Source organism: Aureococcus anophagefferens, assembly GCF_000186865.1.
Source record: "Aureococcus anophagefferens unplaced genomic scaffold AURANscaffold_17, whole genome shotgun sequence".
Classification (NCBI taxonomy): domain Eukaryota; class Pelagophyceae; order Pelagomonadales; family Pelagomonadaceae; genus Aureococcus; species Aureococcus anophagefferens.
In genome coordinates, this window is record NW_008705577.1 from 268,333 (window position 1) to 283,052 (window position 14,720).

Sequence of the window (14,720 nt, forward strand, 5' to 3'; positions counted from 1 at the left end):
GCGCTGGCTCGACGCAGCCAGCGCGCCGCCGTCGCCGGAGCGCGCGGCCGTCGCGAGCCTCGTGCTCCAGGCCCGCGTCGCCGCATCGTGGGACGCCGTCGCGGACGAGGACGAGGCGTCGTCGTCGGACGACGACGCCGCGGCGCTGCCCGCCGCGGCCCACGCGACGAGCCCGGGCCTCTTCGGCGACGTGTCGTTCCCGAAGGGCGGGTCGGGGCCCCGGGACTGGACCGAGGCGCGCGCGCTCGCCTTCCTCGACGCGCAGGACGGCGCGCTGCGCTACGACGCCGCGCTCGCCGCCGCGGTCCACGCGGACATGCGCGACGCGGCGGCGGCCGTGCTCGCCGCCGCCGCCGCCGACGCGGCGGTCGCGGGCGCGGCGCGCGCCGTCGAGGCGCTCTGCCGCCGCGACGACGCCGCGGGCGCGCCGCGGCGCGCGCGCGCGCTGCGGCGCCTGCTCCGGCCGAGGACCCGCGGCGACCTCGACGCCGAGGAGGCCGGCGAGCAGCGCGCGCCGCTGGCCGTGCTCCTGCTGAGGCTCGGCGCGGTCCGGCGGGCCCAGCCCGACGTCTGCGCCGCCGCCGCGCGCGCGCTCGGCGTGCCCGACGCGCTCCGCGACGCCCGCGGCGGCGACGGCGACGGCCCCTGGGATGCGGCGTTCCGCGGCTGGCTCGAGGAGCGGGAGCCGCCAGAGCCGGCGCCGTCGCGGGAGGCGCCGCCGTCGCCGCCGCCGTCGCGGGAGGCGCCGCCGTCGCCGTCGCCGTCGCGGGAGGCGCCGCCGGTCTTTCCCCGGCGGCGCAAGATCTTTTAAGGCCTTTCGCGCGTGAGGAGGGAGACGTCGCCCGCGTGGGTGATGAGGTAGCCCTCGGCCTCCTGCGTGTTGCAGTCGAGGATGGCGCCGACGCCGGCTCGCGACGCGCCGAGGGCCTCCGCGACGAACAACGCGGCGGACGGGATGTAGACCGCGTGCGCGCAGACGAGGAGCGTGTCGTCGCGGCTTTCGCGGACGGCCGCTTCGATCGCCTCCGCCGCGGAGGCCGCGTACGCTTCGAACGTCTCGCGATGGCCCGCGGCGTGGTATTCTCGCAGGGGCGCGTAGCCGAGCTCGGCGAACGCCGCGGAGCCGCCCGGCTGGATCGTGCCGTCGTAGAGCTCCGCGACGAACCTCACCTCGGGCGCCGCGCCGGCCGCGTCGAGGAACAGCCGGAGCGTCTCGTTGCAGCGCGGCGCGGGCGAGCTGAGCGCCGTCGGCGCGAGCGGCAGGAGCTCGCGTCCGAACGCCGCGCCGGACTCGCGCGCCTGCTCGCGGCCGAGCTGCGTCAGCTGTCGATCCATGTCGCTCGCAGCTTTGCCCGTGTTCGCGTGCCGCAGGAAGGCGACGTTGGTCCGCTGCTCTCGCAGCGCGCTGCCCAGGCGCTGGTGCAGCGGCGTCGACGCGCAGGAGCTTTGCAGGCGCGCACCGCTCGACGGTGTTGCTTGCCCGAGCGCGAGGAACGCCGCGAGGGCTCCTCGTCGAGGAATCATTGCGGAGATCATGGCTGCGGAGGATCAGTCATGGCTGCCATCTTTTAGCGCGCCCCAACTTGCCTCTTTCGTTGAACCCACAGCGCGTCTTGCTCAGGGAGGTGGCCGCCGGAGAGTGCCGGCAGCGTCGTCGCGGGGCGTCCGGCGTCGCTGGGGGCACGCTGGCACCATGGGCGCGGCCAAGGGGCAGACGAACCACGACACGCGGGCTGCGGACCACACGCTCTGCTTTTACTGTCACCAGCAGCTCCTCCTTTCCTCCGCGCGGTCCCGCGTCTGTCTCCGCGCGTCGGTCAGTTGGGCGGCGCCGCGCGCCCGCGACAGTCACACGCCCGCGTCGCAGGCGAAGATCATCTGCGTCAAGGACGCCCACGGCTGCGCGATCCGAATCTGCGAAACGTGCGTCAAACGGAAGAAGAAGGTCGCCGTCAAGAAGGACCCAGCCTAAGAGACGCGAGGAGGCGCGCGCTTTCGACGGGAGCGACGACGGCGCGCGGCGCGCACGACGGAGGCGACGCGAGCGCGGCGCCGCCCGTCGACGCGAGCGCCGCGGCCGCCGGCGCTCGCGCTCGAGGACGCTAGCTTAAGTGGGCCGGAATCAAGTTAGCTGAAGCCCTTGCGCCAGAGCACGGTGCGCGTCTCGTCGTCCGCGCTGTGGAGCCGCGACTCGAGCGCGCGGACGCGCTCCTCCAGCGCGCGCGTGTCCCGGCGCCGCTCCGCCGCGGACCGCGGGCGCCGGGAGCGGCTCCGCGGCCGCGCGACGAGCTGCTCCGTGACGTGCCGCCGCATGTAGCGGGCGCGCCGCTCCGCCATCTCGGACCGCTCCGTCGCGGACATGGCGACCTGGCGCAGCGAGTCGTTGCTCTTGATGATCTCCTCGCGCTCGGGCCGCGCGGCGTCGCGCTCGTCGCGCAGCGTCTTCTCCACGGCGGCGAGGCGCGCGGCGAGCAGCTTGTTCTGCGCCTGCAGCCGGCCGTTCTCGCGCCGGCTCTCGGCGAGCGCGGCGCGCAGGTCCTCCGCCTCGCGCTCCGAGGCCGTCTCGTCGGCGCCGTCGCCGTCGCCGCCGCCGCCGCCGCCGCGCGACGCGGCCTCGGCGCGGCGGAAGCGGGACAGCAGGCGGCCCAGGCCCGCCGTCCACGACGCGGTGAGCGTGCTGCACTCCTCGCCGTCGCCGTCGGCCAGGGTGATGACCGACGACGACTCGTCGCCGTCGCCGTCGCCGTCGGCGTGCGGCTTGTCCTCGTCGTGCGCGGTGGTCATGCTTCCCGCGCGAGCGGCGGCGCGAATGTTTCTAGGGGAAGTGCTCTCCGCGTTGCACAGTTACGCTTCGGCTCTTAAGTTTTACGGGCAGCCCATTCTGCGCCTTCCTGGAATCGCTTCAACGTGAGCTCAGGCTCACGTTGAAGTACACCTGCGCTTTTAGACATCCGGAGAGCTCCCGGGCCACTGCGAAGCTGCAGGCAGACACCGCGCCTCGAGCGATACCAGTCCGATTATCCGACCGCGTCGCGCCGCGAGGGCGCGGCGCCGCGCGGCCGTCCGCGCCGCGGGCTCCTAAGCGCGGACGTAGTTGCAGATGCGGGCGAACTTCTCGGCGACGAGGGACGCGCCGCCGACGAGGCAGCCGTCGATGTCGGGCATGGACATGAGCTCGTCGACGGACTCGGGCGTCACGGAGCCGCCGTACTGGATGCGGACGGCGTCCGCCACGGCCTGGTCGTAGAGCTCGGCGAGGAACGCGCGGACCGTCTTGTGGACGCTCTGGGCGACGTCCGACGGGCACACCAAGCCCGTGCCGATGGCCCAGACGGGCTCGTAGGCGATGACGAGGTCCATGGCCTGCTCCTTGGACACGCCGGCCAGATCCTTGGCGAGCTGGACCTTGCACACGTCCTCGCAGAGGCCCGCCTCGTACTCCTCCTTGGTCTCGCCGATGCAGAGCACGGGCTTGAGGCCGTCCTCGTAGACCCGGAGCACCTTCTTGTTCACCGCCGCGTCGTCGTCCTTGAAGACCGTGCGGCGCTCGCTGTGGCCGCAGAGCACGTACTCGCAGCCCATGGACTCGACCATGGCCGTGGACACGGCGCCCGTGAAGGCGCCGGACTCGGCCTCGGCGAAGACGGACTGGGCGCCGACGCCGATGCCCACGTCCGCCAGGTCCTCGACGACGGACCCGAGGAACGGGTAGGGCGGGAAGACGACGACCTCGGTGCACATGTCGCCGTCGCCGTCGACGGCGCAGGTCTCGTCGCCCATGAGCTCCGCGACGGCCTTGGCGAGCGCGTTGGCGTCCTCGACGGTCGGCGGGTTCAGCTTCCTGCGGGGGGGCGTGCATGGGTGGGGGGCGCGCGCGGCGCTCGCTGACGCGGCGGCGGCTACCAGTTGCCGGCGATGATGGGCTGGCGCGCGGCGAGCGCCGTCGACGCGCGCGCCGACGACGACGGGGCGAAGGCCGCCGTCGACGCGACGGCGGAGGCGAGGACGAGCTTGGACATGAGGGCCATGGCTGCTGCTGTGACGACGCGGGTGGCAGCGTGCAAGCGGCTCGATCCTTCAGCGACGCGATGTTTGCCTCGACGCGAGCCGTCGTTATCGACTAGACGATGCAAACCCGCAGCCCCGCGCGTATCCGCAGCCCGGCGCAGCGGCCATTCATTCAGTTCAGCTAGCGCTCGATCCACTCGTCGTTACTCGTAAACACACACCACTAGCACCATGCGCGAGATCGTCCACATCCAGGGAGGCCAGTGCGGCAACCAGATCGGCGCCAAGTTCTGGGAGGTCATCTCCGACGAGCACGGCGTCGACCCCACGGGCACGTACCACGGCGACTCGGACCTCCAGCTCGAGCGCATCAACGTGTACTACAACGAGGCCACGGGCGGCCGCTACGTGCCCCGCGCGATCCTCATGGACCTCGAGCCCGGCACCATGGACTCCGTCCGCGCGGGCCCCTTCGGCCAGCTCTTCCGCCCCGACAACTTCGTCTTCGGCCAGACGGGCGCGGGCAACAACTGGGCCAAGGGCCACTACACGGAGGGCGCCGAGCTCATCGACTCCGTCCTCGACGTCGTCCGCAAGGAGGCCGAGTCCTGCGACTGCCTCCAGGGCTTCCAGCTCACGCACTCCATGGGCGGCGGCACGGGCGCGGGCATGGGCACGCTCCTCATCTCCAAGATCCGCGAGGAGTACCCCGACCGCGTCATGTCGACCTACTCGGTGATCCCCTCGCCCAAGGTCTCCGACACGGTCGTCGAGCCCTACAACGCGACCCTCTCCGTGCACCAGCTCGTCGAGAACTCGGACCAGTGCTTCACGCTCGACAACGAGGCCCTCTACGACATCTGCTTCCGCACGCTCAAGCTCACGACGCCGACCTACGGCGACCTCAACCACCTCATCGCGGCGGCCCTCTGCGGCACGACGTGCTCCCTGCGCTTCCCCGGCCAGCTCAACTGCGACCTCCGCAAGCTCGCGGTCAACATGGTCCCGTTCCCCCGCCTCCACTTCTTCATGGTCGGCTTCGCGCCCCTCACGTCGCGCGGCTCCCAGCAGTACCGCGCCCTCACGGTGCCGGAGCTCACGCAGCAGCAGTTCGACGCGAAGAACATGATGTGCGCCGCGGACCCCCGCCACGGCCGCTACCTCACGTGCTCGTGCCTCTTCCGCGGCCGCATGTCGACCAAGGAGGTCGACGAGCAGATGCTCAACGTCATCAACAAGAACTCGTCCTACTTCGTCGAGTGGATCCCGAACAACGTCAAGTCCGCGATCTGCGACATCCCGCCCAAGGGCCTCAAGATGTCGACGACGTTCATCGGCAACTCCACGGCCATCCAGGAGACGTGGAAGCGCGTGGCCGAGCAGTTCACGGCCATGTTCCGCCGCAAGGCGTTCCTCCACTGGTACACGGGCGAGGGCATGGACGAGATGGAGTTCACGGAGGCCGAGTCCAACATGAACGACCTCGTCTCCGAGTACCAGCAGTACCAGGACGCGACCGCCGAGGAGGAGGGCGAGTTCGACGAGGACGAGGAGGGCGACGACATGATGGGCTAGAGCCCCGCCGCCGCGAAGCCGCGTTCCCCGCCGACGCGCGCAAGTCCCAAGTCCCCGTCCGCCCTCCGGGGCGGCCTTTTTGCACCCCAGGCTCCCCGCCCCAAGTTAACAGCCTAAACTACCGTGTCGGCCAGCGAACCCCCAGGTCTCCAGGGATACATGCTCCCAAAAACCGCACTTACGACGACGAATTCGAAGACGCCCGCGAGCAGAGCGACGCGGCGCGCTTGCGCCAGGCGCCGTGGTCGTGCGCGCCCGGCCCGCCCGCGGCCGTCGCGACGTGGGCGAGGTAGGCCGCCAGCAGGGGCAGCTCGACGTCGCCCGCCGCGTCGGGCGCGGACCGGTGGTACGCGCGGCACTTGAGGCCGCTCTTGGGGTTGAGCGCGAAGTTGCGGCTGAGGTCGTCGACGTGGACCGTGTTCGCCGCGGACCAGGCGGCTTCCTTCGCCCAGATGAGCTGGAGGGGCTTGACGGCGTGCTTGAACTCGGAGCCGTCGCGCTTCCGCGAGATGATGGAGAACATGGACGTCTTGTCTAACACGAAGCAGATCTTGAAGTGCGGCGACGCGAGGAGCCCGAGCTCCGTGAGCTTCACCTCGAGCCAGCGCCAGGACGTCTGGGACCAGATCACGAGGTCGTAGTGCTCGTAGGACGACCGGAGGAAGGCGTCGAGGTGGGGCCGCTTCGCCGCCGCGAGCGGCGCCTCGTCGCGCCGCGAGAAGTCGAGGAGCGTGTGGTCGAGGTCGAGCACGAGGAGGTGCTTGCCCGGGCGCCGCGGCGCGATCCAGTTGATGGTCGTCGACGCCGTGAACTTGGCGAGCTGGGCCGCGTTGCGCCGGCTCCGGTGCCACCGCGCCGACAGGAGCTCGAAGTCCGCGTCGACGTCCAAATCGTCGACGACCTCGGGCAGGTCGTCGCGGTCGCACGGGTCGACGAAGAGCTTGTCGTCGGGCGTGCCCATGAGCGTGAAGCGGAAGGGCGGCCCGCCGCGCAGGCCCAGGGACGACAGGGGCTGCTCGTCGCTCGGCAACCGCCCCTTGCAGAGGCCGATGAGCTTCTGGCGCTTCGCGGGCACGGCCGTCTCGTCCTCGAGCAGCGCCTTGAGGTCGCCGACGTTCGCGTCCGACTGGAGGCCGTCGAGCACGAGCTCCTGGCCCTGGAACCGCGTCGCGAAGACGATGGACGACGTTTTCTTTGGTTGCGTGCCGTCGTCGCCGGGCTCGCTTGCGGTGGCGGCGGTCGTCGCCGATTCGACGCTCTTGGCTGCGGCGCTTGCATTTTCCAGCTCGGCCATCGTGTCGTATGCAAGTGAGGACGTTGGTGGAGCAGGTGCGCGGTGTCTGCGATTGCTCAAGGCGACTTACGGCCAGGTGCCATCCTCCTTCAAGCGTGACCGAGAGCGAGGCAAGCTCAACCGAGCTGTGTTGCAAACAAATTTTGTGGCAACACAGGCTCGCGATCGCGGCCGCGCCGGGCATCGAAAAGTGCGGCTTCGCGGAGCCAAGCATCTCCGCCGCGGCATTCTCTTAGCGTTCTCTTAGCGTTCCTCGTCGCCGTCCGACGCGCGTTCGCTCAAACTCCCGCCTCGCCGTCGCCCTCGACCGCCCCGAACCAGCGAAGGACCGCCCCCGAAAAACGAACACATGGCGCCCGTCGCCGACGCCCCGCAGATCATGGCCGACGAGGCGTCGCGCCTGGCGAACACGACCGTGGCCCGCATCGTCGAGGCCAAGGGCGAGCTCGACGACCCGGCGGTGCTCAAGGAGTGTTGCACGCGGCTCCAGAAGATCAACGCCATGCTCAAGACGCGCATCGCGGAGTCGGACGCGCTGAGCTCGTACGAGGCGATGAACCCGGGGCTCACGGGCATCGGCTGCGACGACCGCAAGCTCATCGCCGCGCTCTGCACGCGCACGAAGGCGTCCCTCGAGCGCACGAAGGTGGCCTACCGCGCCAAGTACGACAAGGACCTGGCCAAGGACGTCAAGGGCGAGACCAAGGGCTGGTTCACGGGGTCCGACTACGGCCGCATGATGTCCTACGCGCTGTCGACGCCCGAGAACTACGTCGCCGACGTCATCCACGCGGCCTGCCACGGCATGGGCTGCGACGAGGAGGCGCTCATCGAGCTGTGCCTCACGAGGAGCCCGGAGCAGCTCGCGGCGGGCAAGAAGTGCTGGGAGGGCCGGCGCGACCGGGGCCTCTTCGACTACATCAACAAGGAGCTCGGCCACTCCTACCGCCACCTGCGCTACCTCATCCTCGAGATCTTGAAGGGCAAGCGCATCTGGGACGGCGTGCCCGACGAGGCGCGCGCGAACAAGCACGTCGAGCTGCTCCACAAGGAGTGCGCCAAGGGCATGATGCAGGACTTCAAGGAGGACAAGGTCGTCGACTACCTGCTCGCGGGCCCGCCGGCGGAGGCGGCCCTCTGCGCCGACCTCTACGAAAAAAAGTACGGCAAGTCGCTCAAGAAGGCGCTCGAGGCGAAGTGCGGCAAGAAGTTCCACCTCGCGCTCTGCGCGCTGTTGGTGACGCCCGAGGAGTTCCTGGCCATGCGCCTGGAGACGGCCATGAAGGGCTGGGGCACGGACGAGAAGGTGCTCGTGCGCCTCCTCGGCGGCCTCGACCACGACTCGCGGCCGTCGATGCCGGCGGTGGTGGCCGCGTACCAGCCAGGGCAGGAAAAGGGTGATTCAACGTCGCTTCAACGTGAGTGTTCCGCGCGCGCGCGTTTCGGAAATAGCACCCACGCTTCGAGAGCACTCCGAGAGATGATCGCTCGTCCAAAAATCAGCCGAAACGAGCGGAAAACGACCGAGATAGGAGCCTTTGAAGTTGGGAATTTCGCACCCTTTTCCTGCCCAGGTACCAGCGCAAGTACACGCGGACGCTCCGCGACGCGCTCAAGTCGGAGATCAGCGGCAACTTCTTGAAGGCGTCCCTCGCCTGGATCCAGGCGCTCCAGGACCCGGCGCAGCCCCTCGAGGCCAAGTGCGCCGTCGACGTGGAGACGTGCGCGGACCTCGGCGAGCTGCTCGACGACCTCGTCGTGGAGAACGACTCCGTGAGCGCGATGATGGCGACCATCGACGCCCAGGAGGTCTACAACAGCTGCCACGGCTGGGGCACGTCCGACGGGAAGCTCATCGCGCTTCTCGCGTCGCGGTCGAAGCCGCACCTCCAGGACGTCGCGGCCGCGTACTACGACCAGCGCGACAAGCCCATGCTCAACCGGCTCCGGTCCGAGACGTCGGGCTGGTACAAGCTCTTCCTCACCTACCTCATCTCGTCGCCCGAGGACGGCGACGTGCGCCAGCTCGACGCGGCCATGGACGGCCTCGGCGCGGACGGCGTCGCGCTCATCGAGTTCCTCGTCGGCAACAGCCAGGCGCGCGTCCGCGCGGCCAAGGCCAAGTGGGAGGGCCGCCACGACAAGTCGCTCGTGGACCGCATCCGCTCCGAGCTGCACGGCGCGAACGAGACGCTCGCGCTCGAGCTTTTGAAGGGCGAGCGCGACGAGTGCGGCAAGGCCGACGAGAAGCTCGCCGCGAACCAGGCGGACCAGCTCGCCGCGGGCGCCAAGGGCTGGGGCACGGACACGAACGCCTTCATCCAGGTCCTCGCGAAGAACTCGCCGAAGCAGAACCGCGCGGTCCGGTCCGCGTACGAGAAGAAGCACAACAAGTCGCTCGAGTCGCTCATCGAGCGCGAGATGAGCGGCAACCTCAAGAAGTGCATGCTCGCGCTGCTGCTGCCGCCGGCGGACTACTACGCGAAGCGGCTCAAGGAGGCCTTCAAGGGCCTGGGCACGTCGGACCGCGTCGTCTGCCGCGTGCTCGGCGGCCACGACAAGGCCGACGTGCTCGCCATCGCGAAGCGCTACCACGAGAAGTACGGCAAGCACCTCAAGGACTCGCTCAAGAGCGAGTGCAGCGGCAACTACAAGCGCGTCGCCATGGCCTGGGTGTCGCTGCCGGACGCGCTCGCGGACCCGGACGCGCCCATCGAGATCCCCGAGGACACGCCCGACGAGGTCGAGATCGCGCCCATGGCCGCGGACGACGCCGAGAACGACGAGCTGCCGACGCCGCCGCCGAGCCCCGCGCACGTGCCCCAGTACGCGCAGCCCGCGGCCGCGGCCGTGCCCGTCGCGCGCCCGCAGATGATGGCCGTGACCGTGCCGGGGGGCGTCTACCCGGGCATGCAGATCGTCGTCCAGGCGCCCAGCGGCGCGCGCCTCAAGGTCATCGTGCCCCAGGGCGTCGGCCCGGGCATGCAGTTCCAGGTGCCGCTCCCCGCGGCGCGGCCCGCGATGCCCGCGCCGGTGCCCGTCGCGGCGCGGCCCGCGGCGCCCTCGGGCTGGGGCGGCGCGCCCCAGCAGGCCCAGCCGGCCTACCACCAGCCGCCCCAGCCGCCCCACTACGCGCAGTCGCCCCCGCAGCACTACCAGCAGCCGCCGCCCCCGCAGCACTACCAGCAGCCCCAGCAGCCCTACGGCGCGCCGCGGCCGCCGCCGCAGTACGGCCAGCCCCAGTACGGCGCGCCGCCGCCCCAGCAGTACGGCGCGCCGCCGCCCCAGTACGGCGCGCCCCAGTACGGCGCGCCGCCGCCCCAGCAGTACGGCGCGCCGCCGCCCCAATACGGCCAGCAGCCGCCGCCCCAATACGGCGCGCCGCCGCCCCAGTACGGCCAGCAGCCGCCGCCCCAGTACGGCCAGCAGCCGCCGCCCCAGTACGGCCAGCAGCCGCCGCCCTACGGCCAGCCGCCCCCCCGCTACTAGGCGCCGCGTCAAGTTCCCCGCGCGCGCATGCTCTAAGTTACTCAGCTACGACTGGAAGACGCGGACGACGGAGGACACGCCCGTGCGGCATATCGGACACCGCGCGGCACCGCGACCAACCAGGAGCTTCGCGCACGACAGGCACGCGCACATGTGCCCGCAGGGCACGAGGACGGTGTTCTTCGCGCTGTCCAAGCAGATCGTGCAGGCGTCGCCGGGACTCGCGGCGCCCTCGTCGGGCGGCGGCGGCGCGGCGGCCAGCGGCGGCGCGGCGACCGGCGGCGGCGGCGACGGGCCGCGGCGCGCGGGCGGCCGCGGAGCCTCGAGCCGCGGAGGCTCGGCGGCGGCGACGTCGTCGTCGCCGTCGAGGAGCTCGAAGATGCCCGCGCGCCGCGACTCGGCGGGGGGCGCGGGCCGCGCGAGCCGCTCCTCCTCGGCCTGGAGCCGCCGCGCGAGCGCGAGCGACGCCTCGTCGTCGTCGTCGATTGGGGCGCGCGGCGGCGGGATGTAGGGCGGCGTGGGGGGCCGCGGCGGTCGCGGGACCGCCGCCCGCGCGGGCGCCGGCGCCGGTGCCCGCGAGGGCCTCGTCGCGGCCGAAGAAGAGCGCTTTGAGGCGGCTGTTGCAGCGGATGGTGCAGCCGTCGCGCAGGTGCCGCGCGGCGGCGTAGCGGCCGACGGCGCGCAGGGCCGCCTTGCGCGTGACCCGCGTGGGCGCCGTGGCCTCGAGCGTCGCCAGGAGTTGCGCGAACGCGGGCGACGGCTCGAGCGGCGGGCCGTCGGCGGCGGCGGGGGCCGCTGACGCGCCCGCCGACGACGACGCGCCCGCCGCCGACGACGCGCGCGCCGACGACGACGCCGAGATGCTGCGCAGGTGGGGCGTCAAGAGGCGCGGCATGTCGGTCATGCCCGCGGAGCCCGCGGAGAGGACGGCGCCCATGGGGTCGCCGGTAAACAAAACGCGGCGGCCGTCGCTCGGGTCCTGGAGGTGCTTCGCCTTGATGTAGCGCCAGAGCACCTTCGTGACCTCGGAGCGCGGCAGGTGCAGCGGCCGGCTCGCGGCGACCGGCGGCTCGCAGTGCGGTCGCAAGAGCTGCGCCAGCGCGGCGCTGACGGCCAGCGGCGCCGCGAATTGCGCGGGTTGCTCGCGCTTCTTCGTCGAGCGCTTCTTCGCGCGCTTCTTCGCCATTGTGCTGCACGGGTGGGGCGCGCGCGACGGTGTGGTGCGCGCGCGCGACAGCGGAGCCGCGCGCCAGGTCGAGCACTCGGTCCGGCTGCAACGGATCGACAACATCGGCGCCACCTTGCGCGCGTCGCTAGCGCACTTGCTAGCGCGCATGCGCATCGCGTCACGGTAGCCTCACAGTGCTCCTGCGCAACTCCGTGCAGGCGCGCCGCGTTGTAGAGGAAAACACGCAAGATTACACCAGCCCCGCCTCCTCCTGCTCGTCGCCGCCGTCGCCGCGCCTCGGCAGCGCGGCGTCGAGGGGCGTCGGCGGGAACAGGTCCGCGAGCGCGTGGGTCGCGCCGGCGCCGCGGAGGGTCGGCGCGCGGGCGCGCGGCCAGCGGCGGTCGCAGGCGAGCGCGACCTCGCGCGCGACGCCGACGAACGCCGCGGAGAGGACCGCGAGGCCCGCGCCCGGCCGCCGGAGCGCCGCGTCGCCGAGCGCGAGCGCCGCGGCGTGGAGCGCGAGGAGCACGGCCGCGCCGCGCTCCGCGCCGTCGACGGCGAGGAGGCGCGCGGCCGCGTTCGAGGGGGCGACGATCGCGTGCGCGTGGGCGGTGAGCAGCGCCGCGCGCGCGACGGCCGCGTCGAGCGCGGGCGGCGCGAGCGCGAGGCCCGCGGCGATGAGCGCGCCCGCGCGCGCGCGGCGGCCGAAGAGTCGGGTGGTCGCGTCCTTGCAGGCCACGCGGCAGCAGCCGAGCAAACCGAACGCAGCCGCCACAGCACACCCGACCGCCGCGGCGCGGCCGCCGCAGGCGTGGGCGGCCAGGCCCATGACGAAGGCCGTCTCGAAGGTGTGGACCCACTCCAACAGGAGCGGGTGGACGCTCGTGAAGTCGTAGCGGACGTTAAAGTACTTGAACACGCACTTCGACTGGTCGCTGTAGTGCTCCGTCGCCGCGACGTGCGCCAGGTAGACGACGTGCGTGATCAAGCTCCAGTAGGCGACGACGCAGAGGTTTTGCAGCTGCCAGGGCATAGCGTGTTAATTTACAGACGAGCTGCGACGAGAGTGCGGGTTCAGTGGCAATTATGCTCGCTGAGAGTGTTTTGCGGCTCTATGGCTGCGTTTTGTTTCAGCGGTTCAGCGGCATCTTCACGCCTGAGTTCTGAGAGTTGTGCACGCTGTACGCGCCGCTCCGAGTCGGCGGCGCAGGCGGCCTGTGGAGATTAGCGCATCTTTTGTCCGATCCCCCGACACGCTCGAGCTTGCGGCTATCGCAATCGCTGGTGGACGAGCGCCGTCGACAACATGCTGCCGACGACGATGCGCGCGAGCCGGGCCGCGGCCCGCACCCTCAGCACGGCGTCGAACAAGGTGCGTCCCGACGTCCGGGGGGCGACGACGGGGGCGCGCGGCGCGGCCCGCGGGGCGGGGGGGGCGGCGGCTTCGATGTTGAACGGGGCAGCTTTTCCGCGACGCGCGTTTCCCCGGGGCCCCGGACGCCCCCCGCTCACGCCATGGCTCCGTAGGGCGCCGTCGTGTCCGTCATCGGCGCCGTCGTGGACGTCCAGTTCTCGGGCAAACTCCCCCCCATCCTGAACGCGCTCGAGACGACGATGAACGGCGAGCGCCTCGTGCTCGAGGTCGCGCAGCACCTCGGCGAGAACACGGTGCGCACGATCGCCATGGACGCCACGGAGGGCCTCGTGCGCGGCCAGGAGTTCGTGGACTGCGGCGCGCCCATCACCATCCCCGTGGGCCCCGAGTGCCTCGGCCGCATCGTGAACGTCATCGGCGAGGCCGTCGACGACGCGGGCCCCGTGAAGACGAAGATCCAGTTCCCCATCCACCGCGCGCCGCCGACCTTCGTGGAGCAGGGCAAGACCCAGGAGATCCTCACGACGGGCATCAAGGTCGTGGATTTGCTCGCGCCCTACGCCAAGGGCGGCAAGATCGGCCTCTTCGGCGGCGCGGGCGTCGGCAAGACCGTCGTCATCATGGAGCTCATCAACAACATCGCGACGAACCACGGCGGCTACTCCGTCTTCGCCGGCGTCGGCGAGCGCACGCGCGAGGGCAACGACCTCTACCACGAGATGATCGAGTCCGGCGTCATCAAGATCGGCGACGGCCACGACACGACGGGCTCCAAGGCCGCGCTCGTCTACGGCCAGATGAACGAGCCCCCGGGCGCGCGCGCGCGCGTCGCCCTCACGGGCCTCACCATCGCGGAGTACTTCCGCGACGAGGAGGGCCAGGACGTGCTCTTCTTCGTCGACAACATCTTCCGCTTCACGCAGGCGGGCGCGGAGGTGTCCGCCTTGCTCGGCCGCATCCCCTCGGCCGTCGGCTACCAGCCGACGCTCGCCACGGACATGGGCGGCCTCCAGGAGCGCATCACGTCGACGACGAAGGGCTCCATCACGTCCGTGCAGGCCGTCTACGTGCCCGCGGACGACCTCACGGACCCCGCGCCCGCGACGACGTTCGCGCACCTCGACGCGCAGACCGTGCTCTCCCGCGACATCGCGTCCCTGGGCATCTACCCCGCCGTCGACCCCCTCGACAGCTCGAGCCGCATGATGGACCCGCGCATCGTCGGCGAGGAGCACTACGGCGTCGCGCGCAGCGTGCAGAAGCTCCTCCAGGACTACAAGTCGCTCCAGGACATCATCGCCATCCTCGGCATGGACGAGTTGAGCGAGGACGACAAGGTCACGGTCGCCCGCGCGCGCAAGGTCTCCAAGTTCCTCTCGCAGCCCTTCTCCGTCGCGGAGATCTTCACGGGCTTCCCGGGCAAGTTCGTCCAGCTCGAGGACTCCATCAAGGCCTTCAACGACGTCCTCACGGGCGACTACGACGACCTCCCCGAGGCCGCCTTCTACATGGTCGGCGGCATCGACGACGTCATCGAGAAGGCGAAGACGCTCCAGTAGGAACGCCGAGTCACGCCGCGAACCGGCGCGGCTCGACTCGCCGGCCGCGCCCCACACCCCGCCCGCCACCAAGCCGGCGCGGCGCCGTCGAAACCGACGCACCAGCCCCCCCCCGCGGCGCTCCCCCCCCGCGGCCTTTCCCACAATAATGACCTTGGACCCTACCTTGCTTGCTCCGGGAGTCTCCGGCTTTCGTGACACGTACATGCCGCGCGCGGTCCGCCACGCCGTCGCCCGCGGCGCCGCGACGAC

At 71.3% G+C, this 14,720-nt stretch overlaps 4 protein-coding genes across 4 annotated transcripts; 3 read left to right on the forward strand and 1 right to left on the reverse strand.

Moving 5' to 3' along the window:
- Positions 1 to 3,078: 3,078 nt before the first annotated feature.
- TPI2 (hypothetical protein) lies at positions 3,079 to 3,741 on the reverse strand (the record flags this gene model as incomplete). Its single annotated transcript, XM_009040942.1, has 1 exon — positions 3,079 to 3,741. The coding sequence occupies one exon, from the start codon at positions 3,739 to 3,741 to the stop codon at positions 3,079 to 3,081; it is 663 nt and encodes a 220-aa protein (XP_009039190.1).
- Positions 3,742 to 4,239: 498 nt separating this feature from the next.
- AURANDRAFT_29718 (tubulin beta chain) lies at positions 4,240 to 5,583 on the forward strand (the record flags this gene model as incomplete). The annotated part of the gene is made up of 1 exon (XM_009040825.1): positions 4,240 to 5,583. One exon carries the CDS (start codon positions 4,240 to 4,242, stop codon positions 5,581 to 5,583), a length of 1,344 nt encoding a protein of 447 aa, XP_009039073.1.
- A 3,079-nt stretch (positions 5,584 to 8,662) lies between these two features.
- AURANDRAFT_29791 (hypothetical protein) lies at positions 8,663 to 9,544 on the forward strand (the record flags this gene model as incomplete). The annotated part of the gene is made up of 1 exon (XM_009040826.1): positions 8,663 to 9,544. A coding segment is annotated over one exon (882 nt), but the record flags the coding sequence as incomplete, so codon positions are not given.
- Positions 9,545 to 12,620: 3,076 nt separating this feature from the next.
- On the forward strand, positions 12,621 to 14,468 carry AURANDRAFT_59236 (hypothetical protein; the record flags this gene model as incomplete). Its single annotated transcript, XM_009040827.1, has 2 exons — positions 12,621 to 12,635; positions 13,062 to 14,468. The coding sequence occupies 2 exons, from the start codon at positions 12,621 to 12,623 to the stop codon at positions 14,466 to 14,468; spliced, it is 1,422 nt and encodes a 473-aa protein (XP_009039075.1).
- Positions 14,469 to 14,720: the final 252 nt, after the last annotated feature.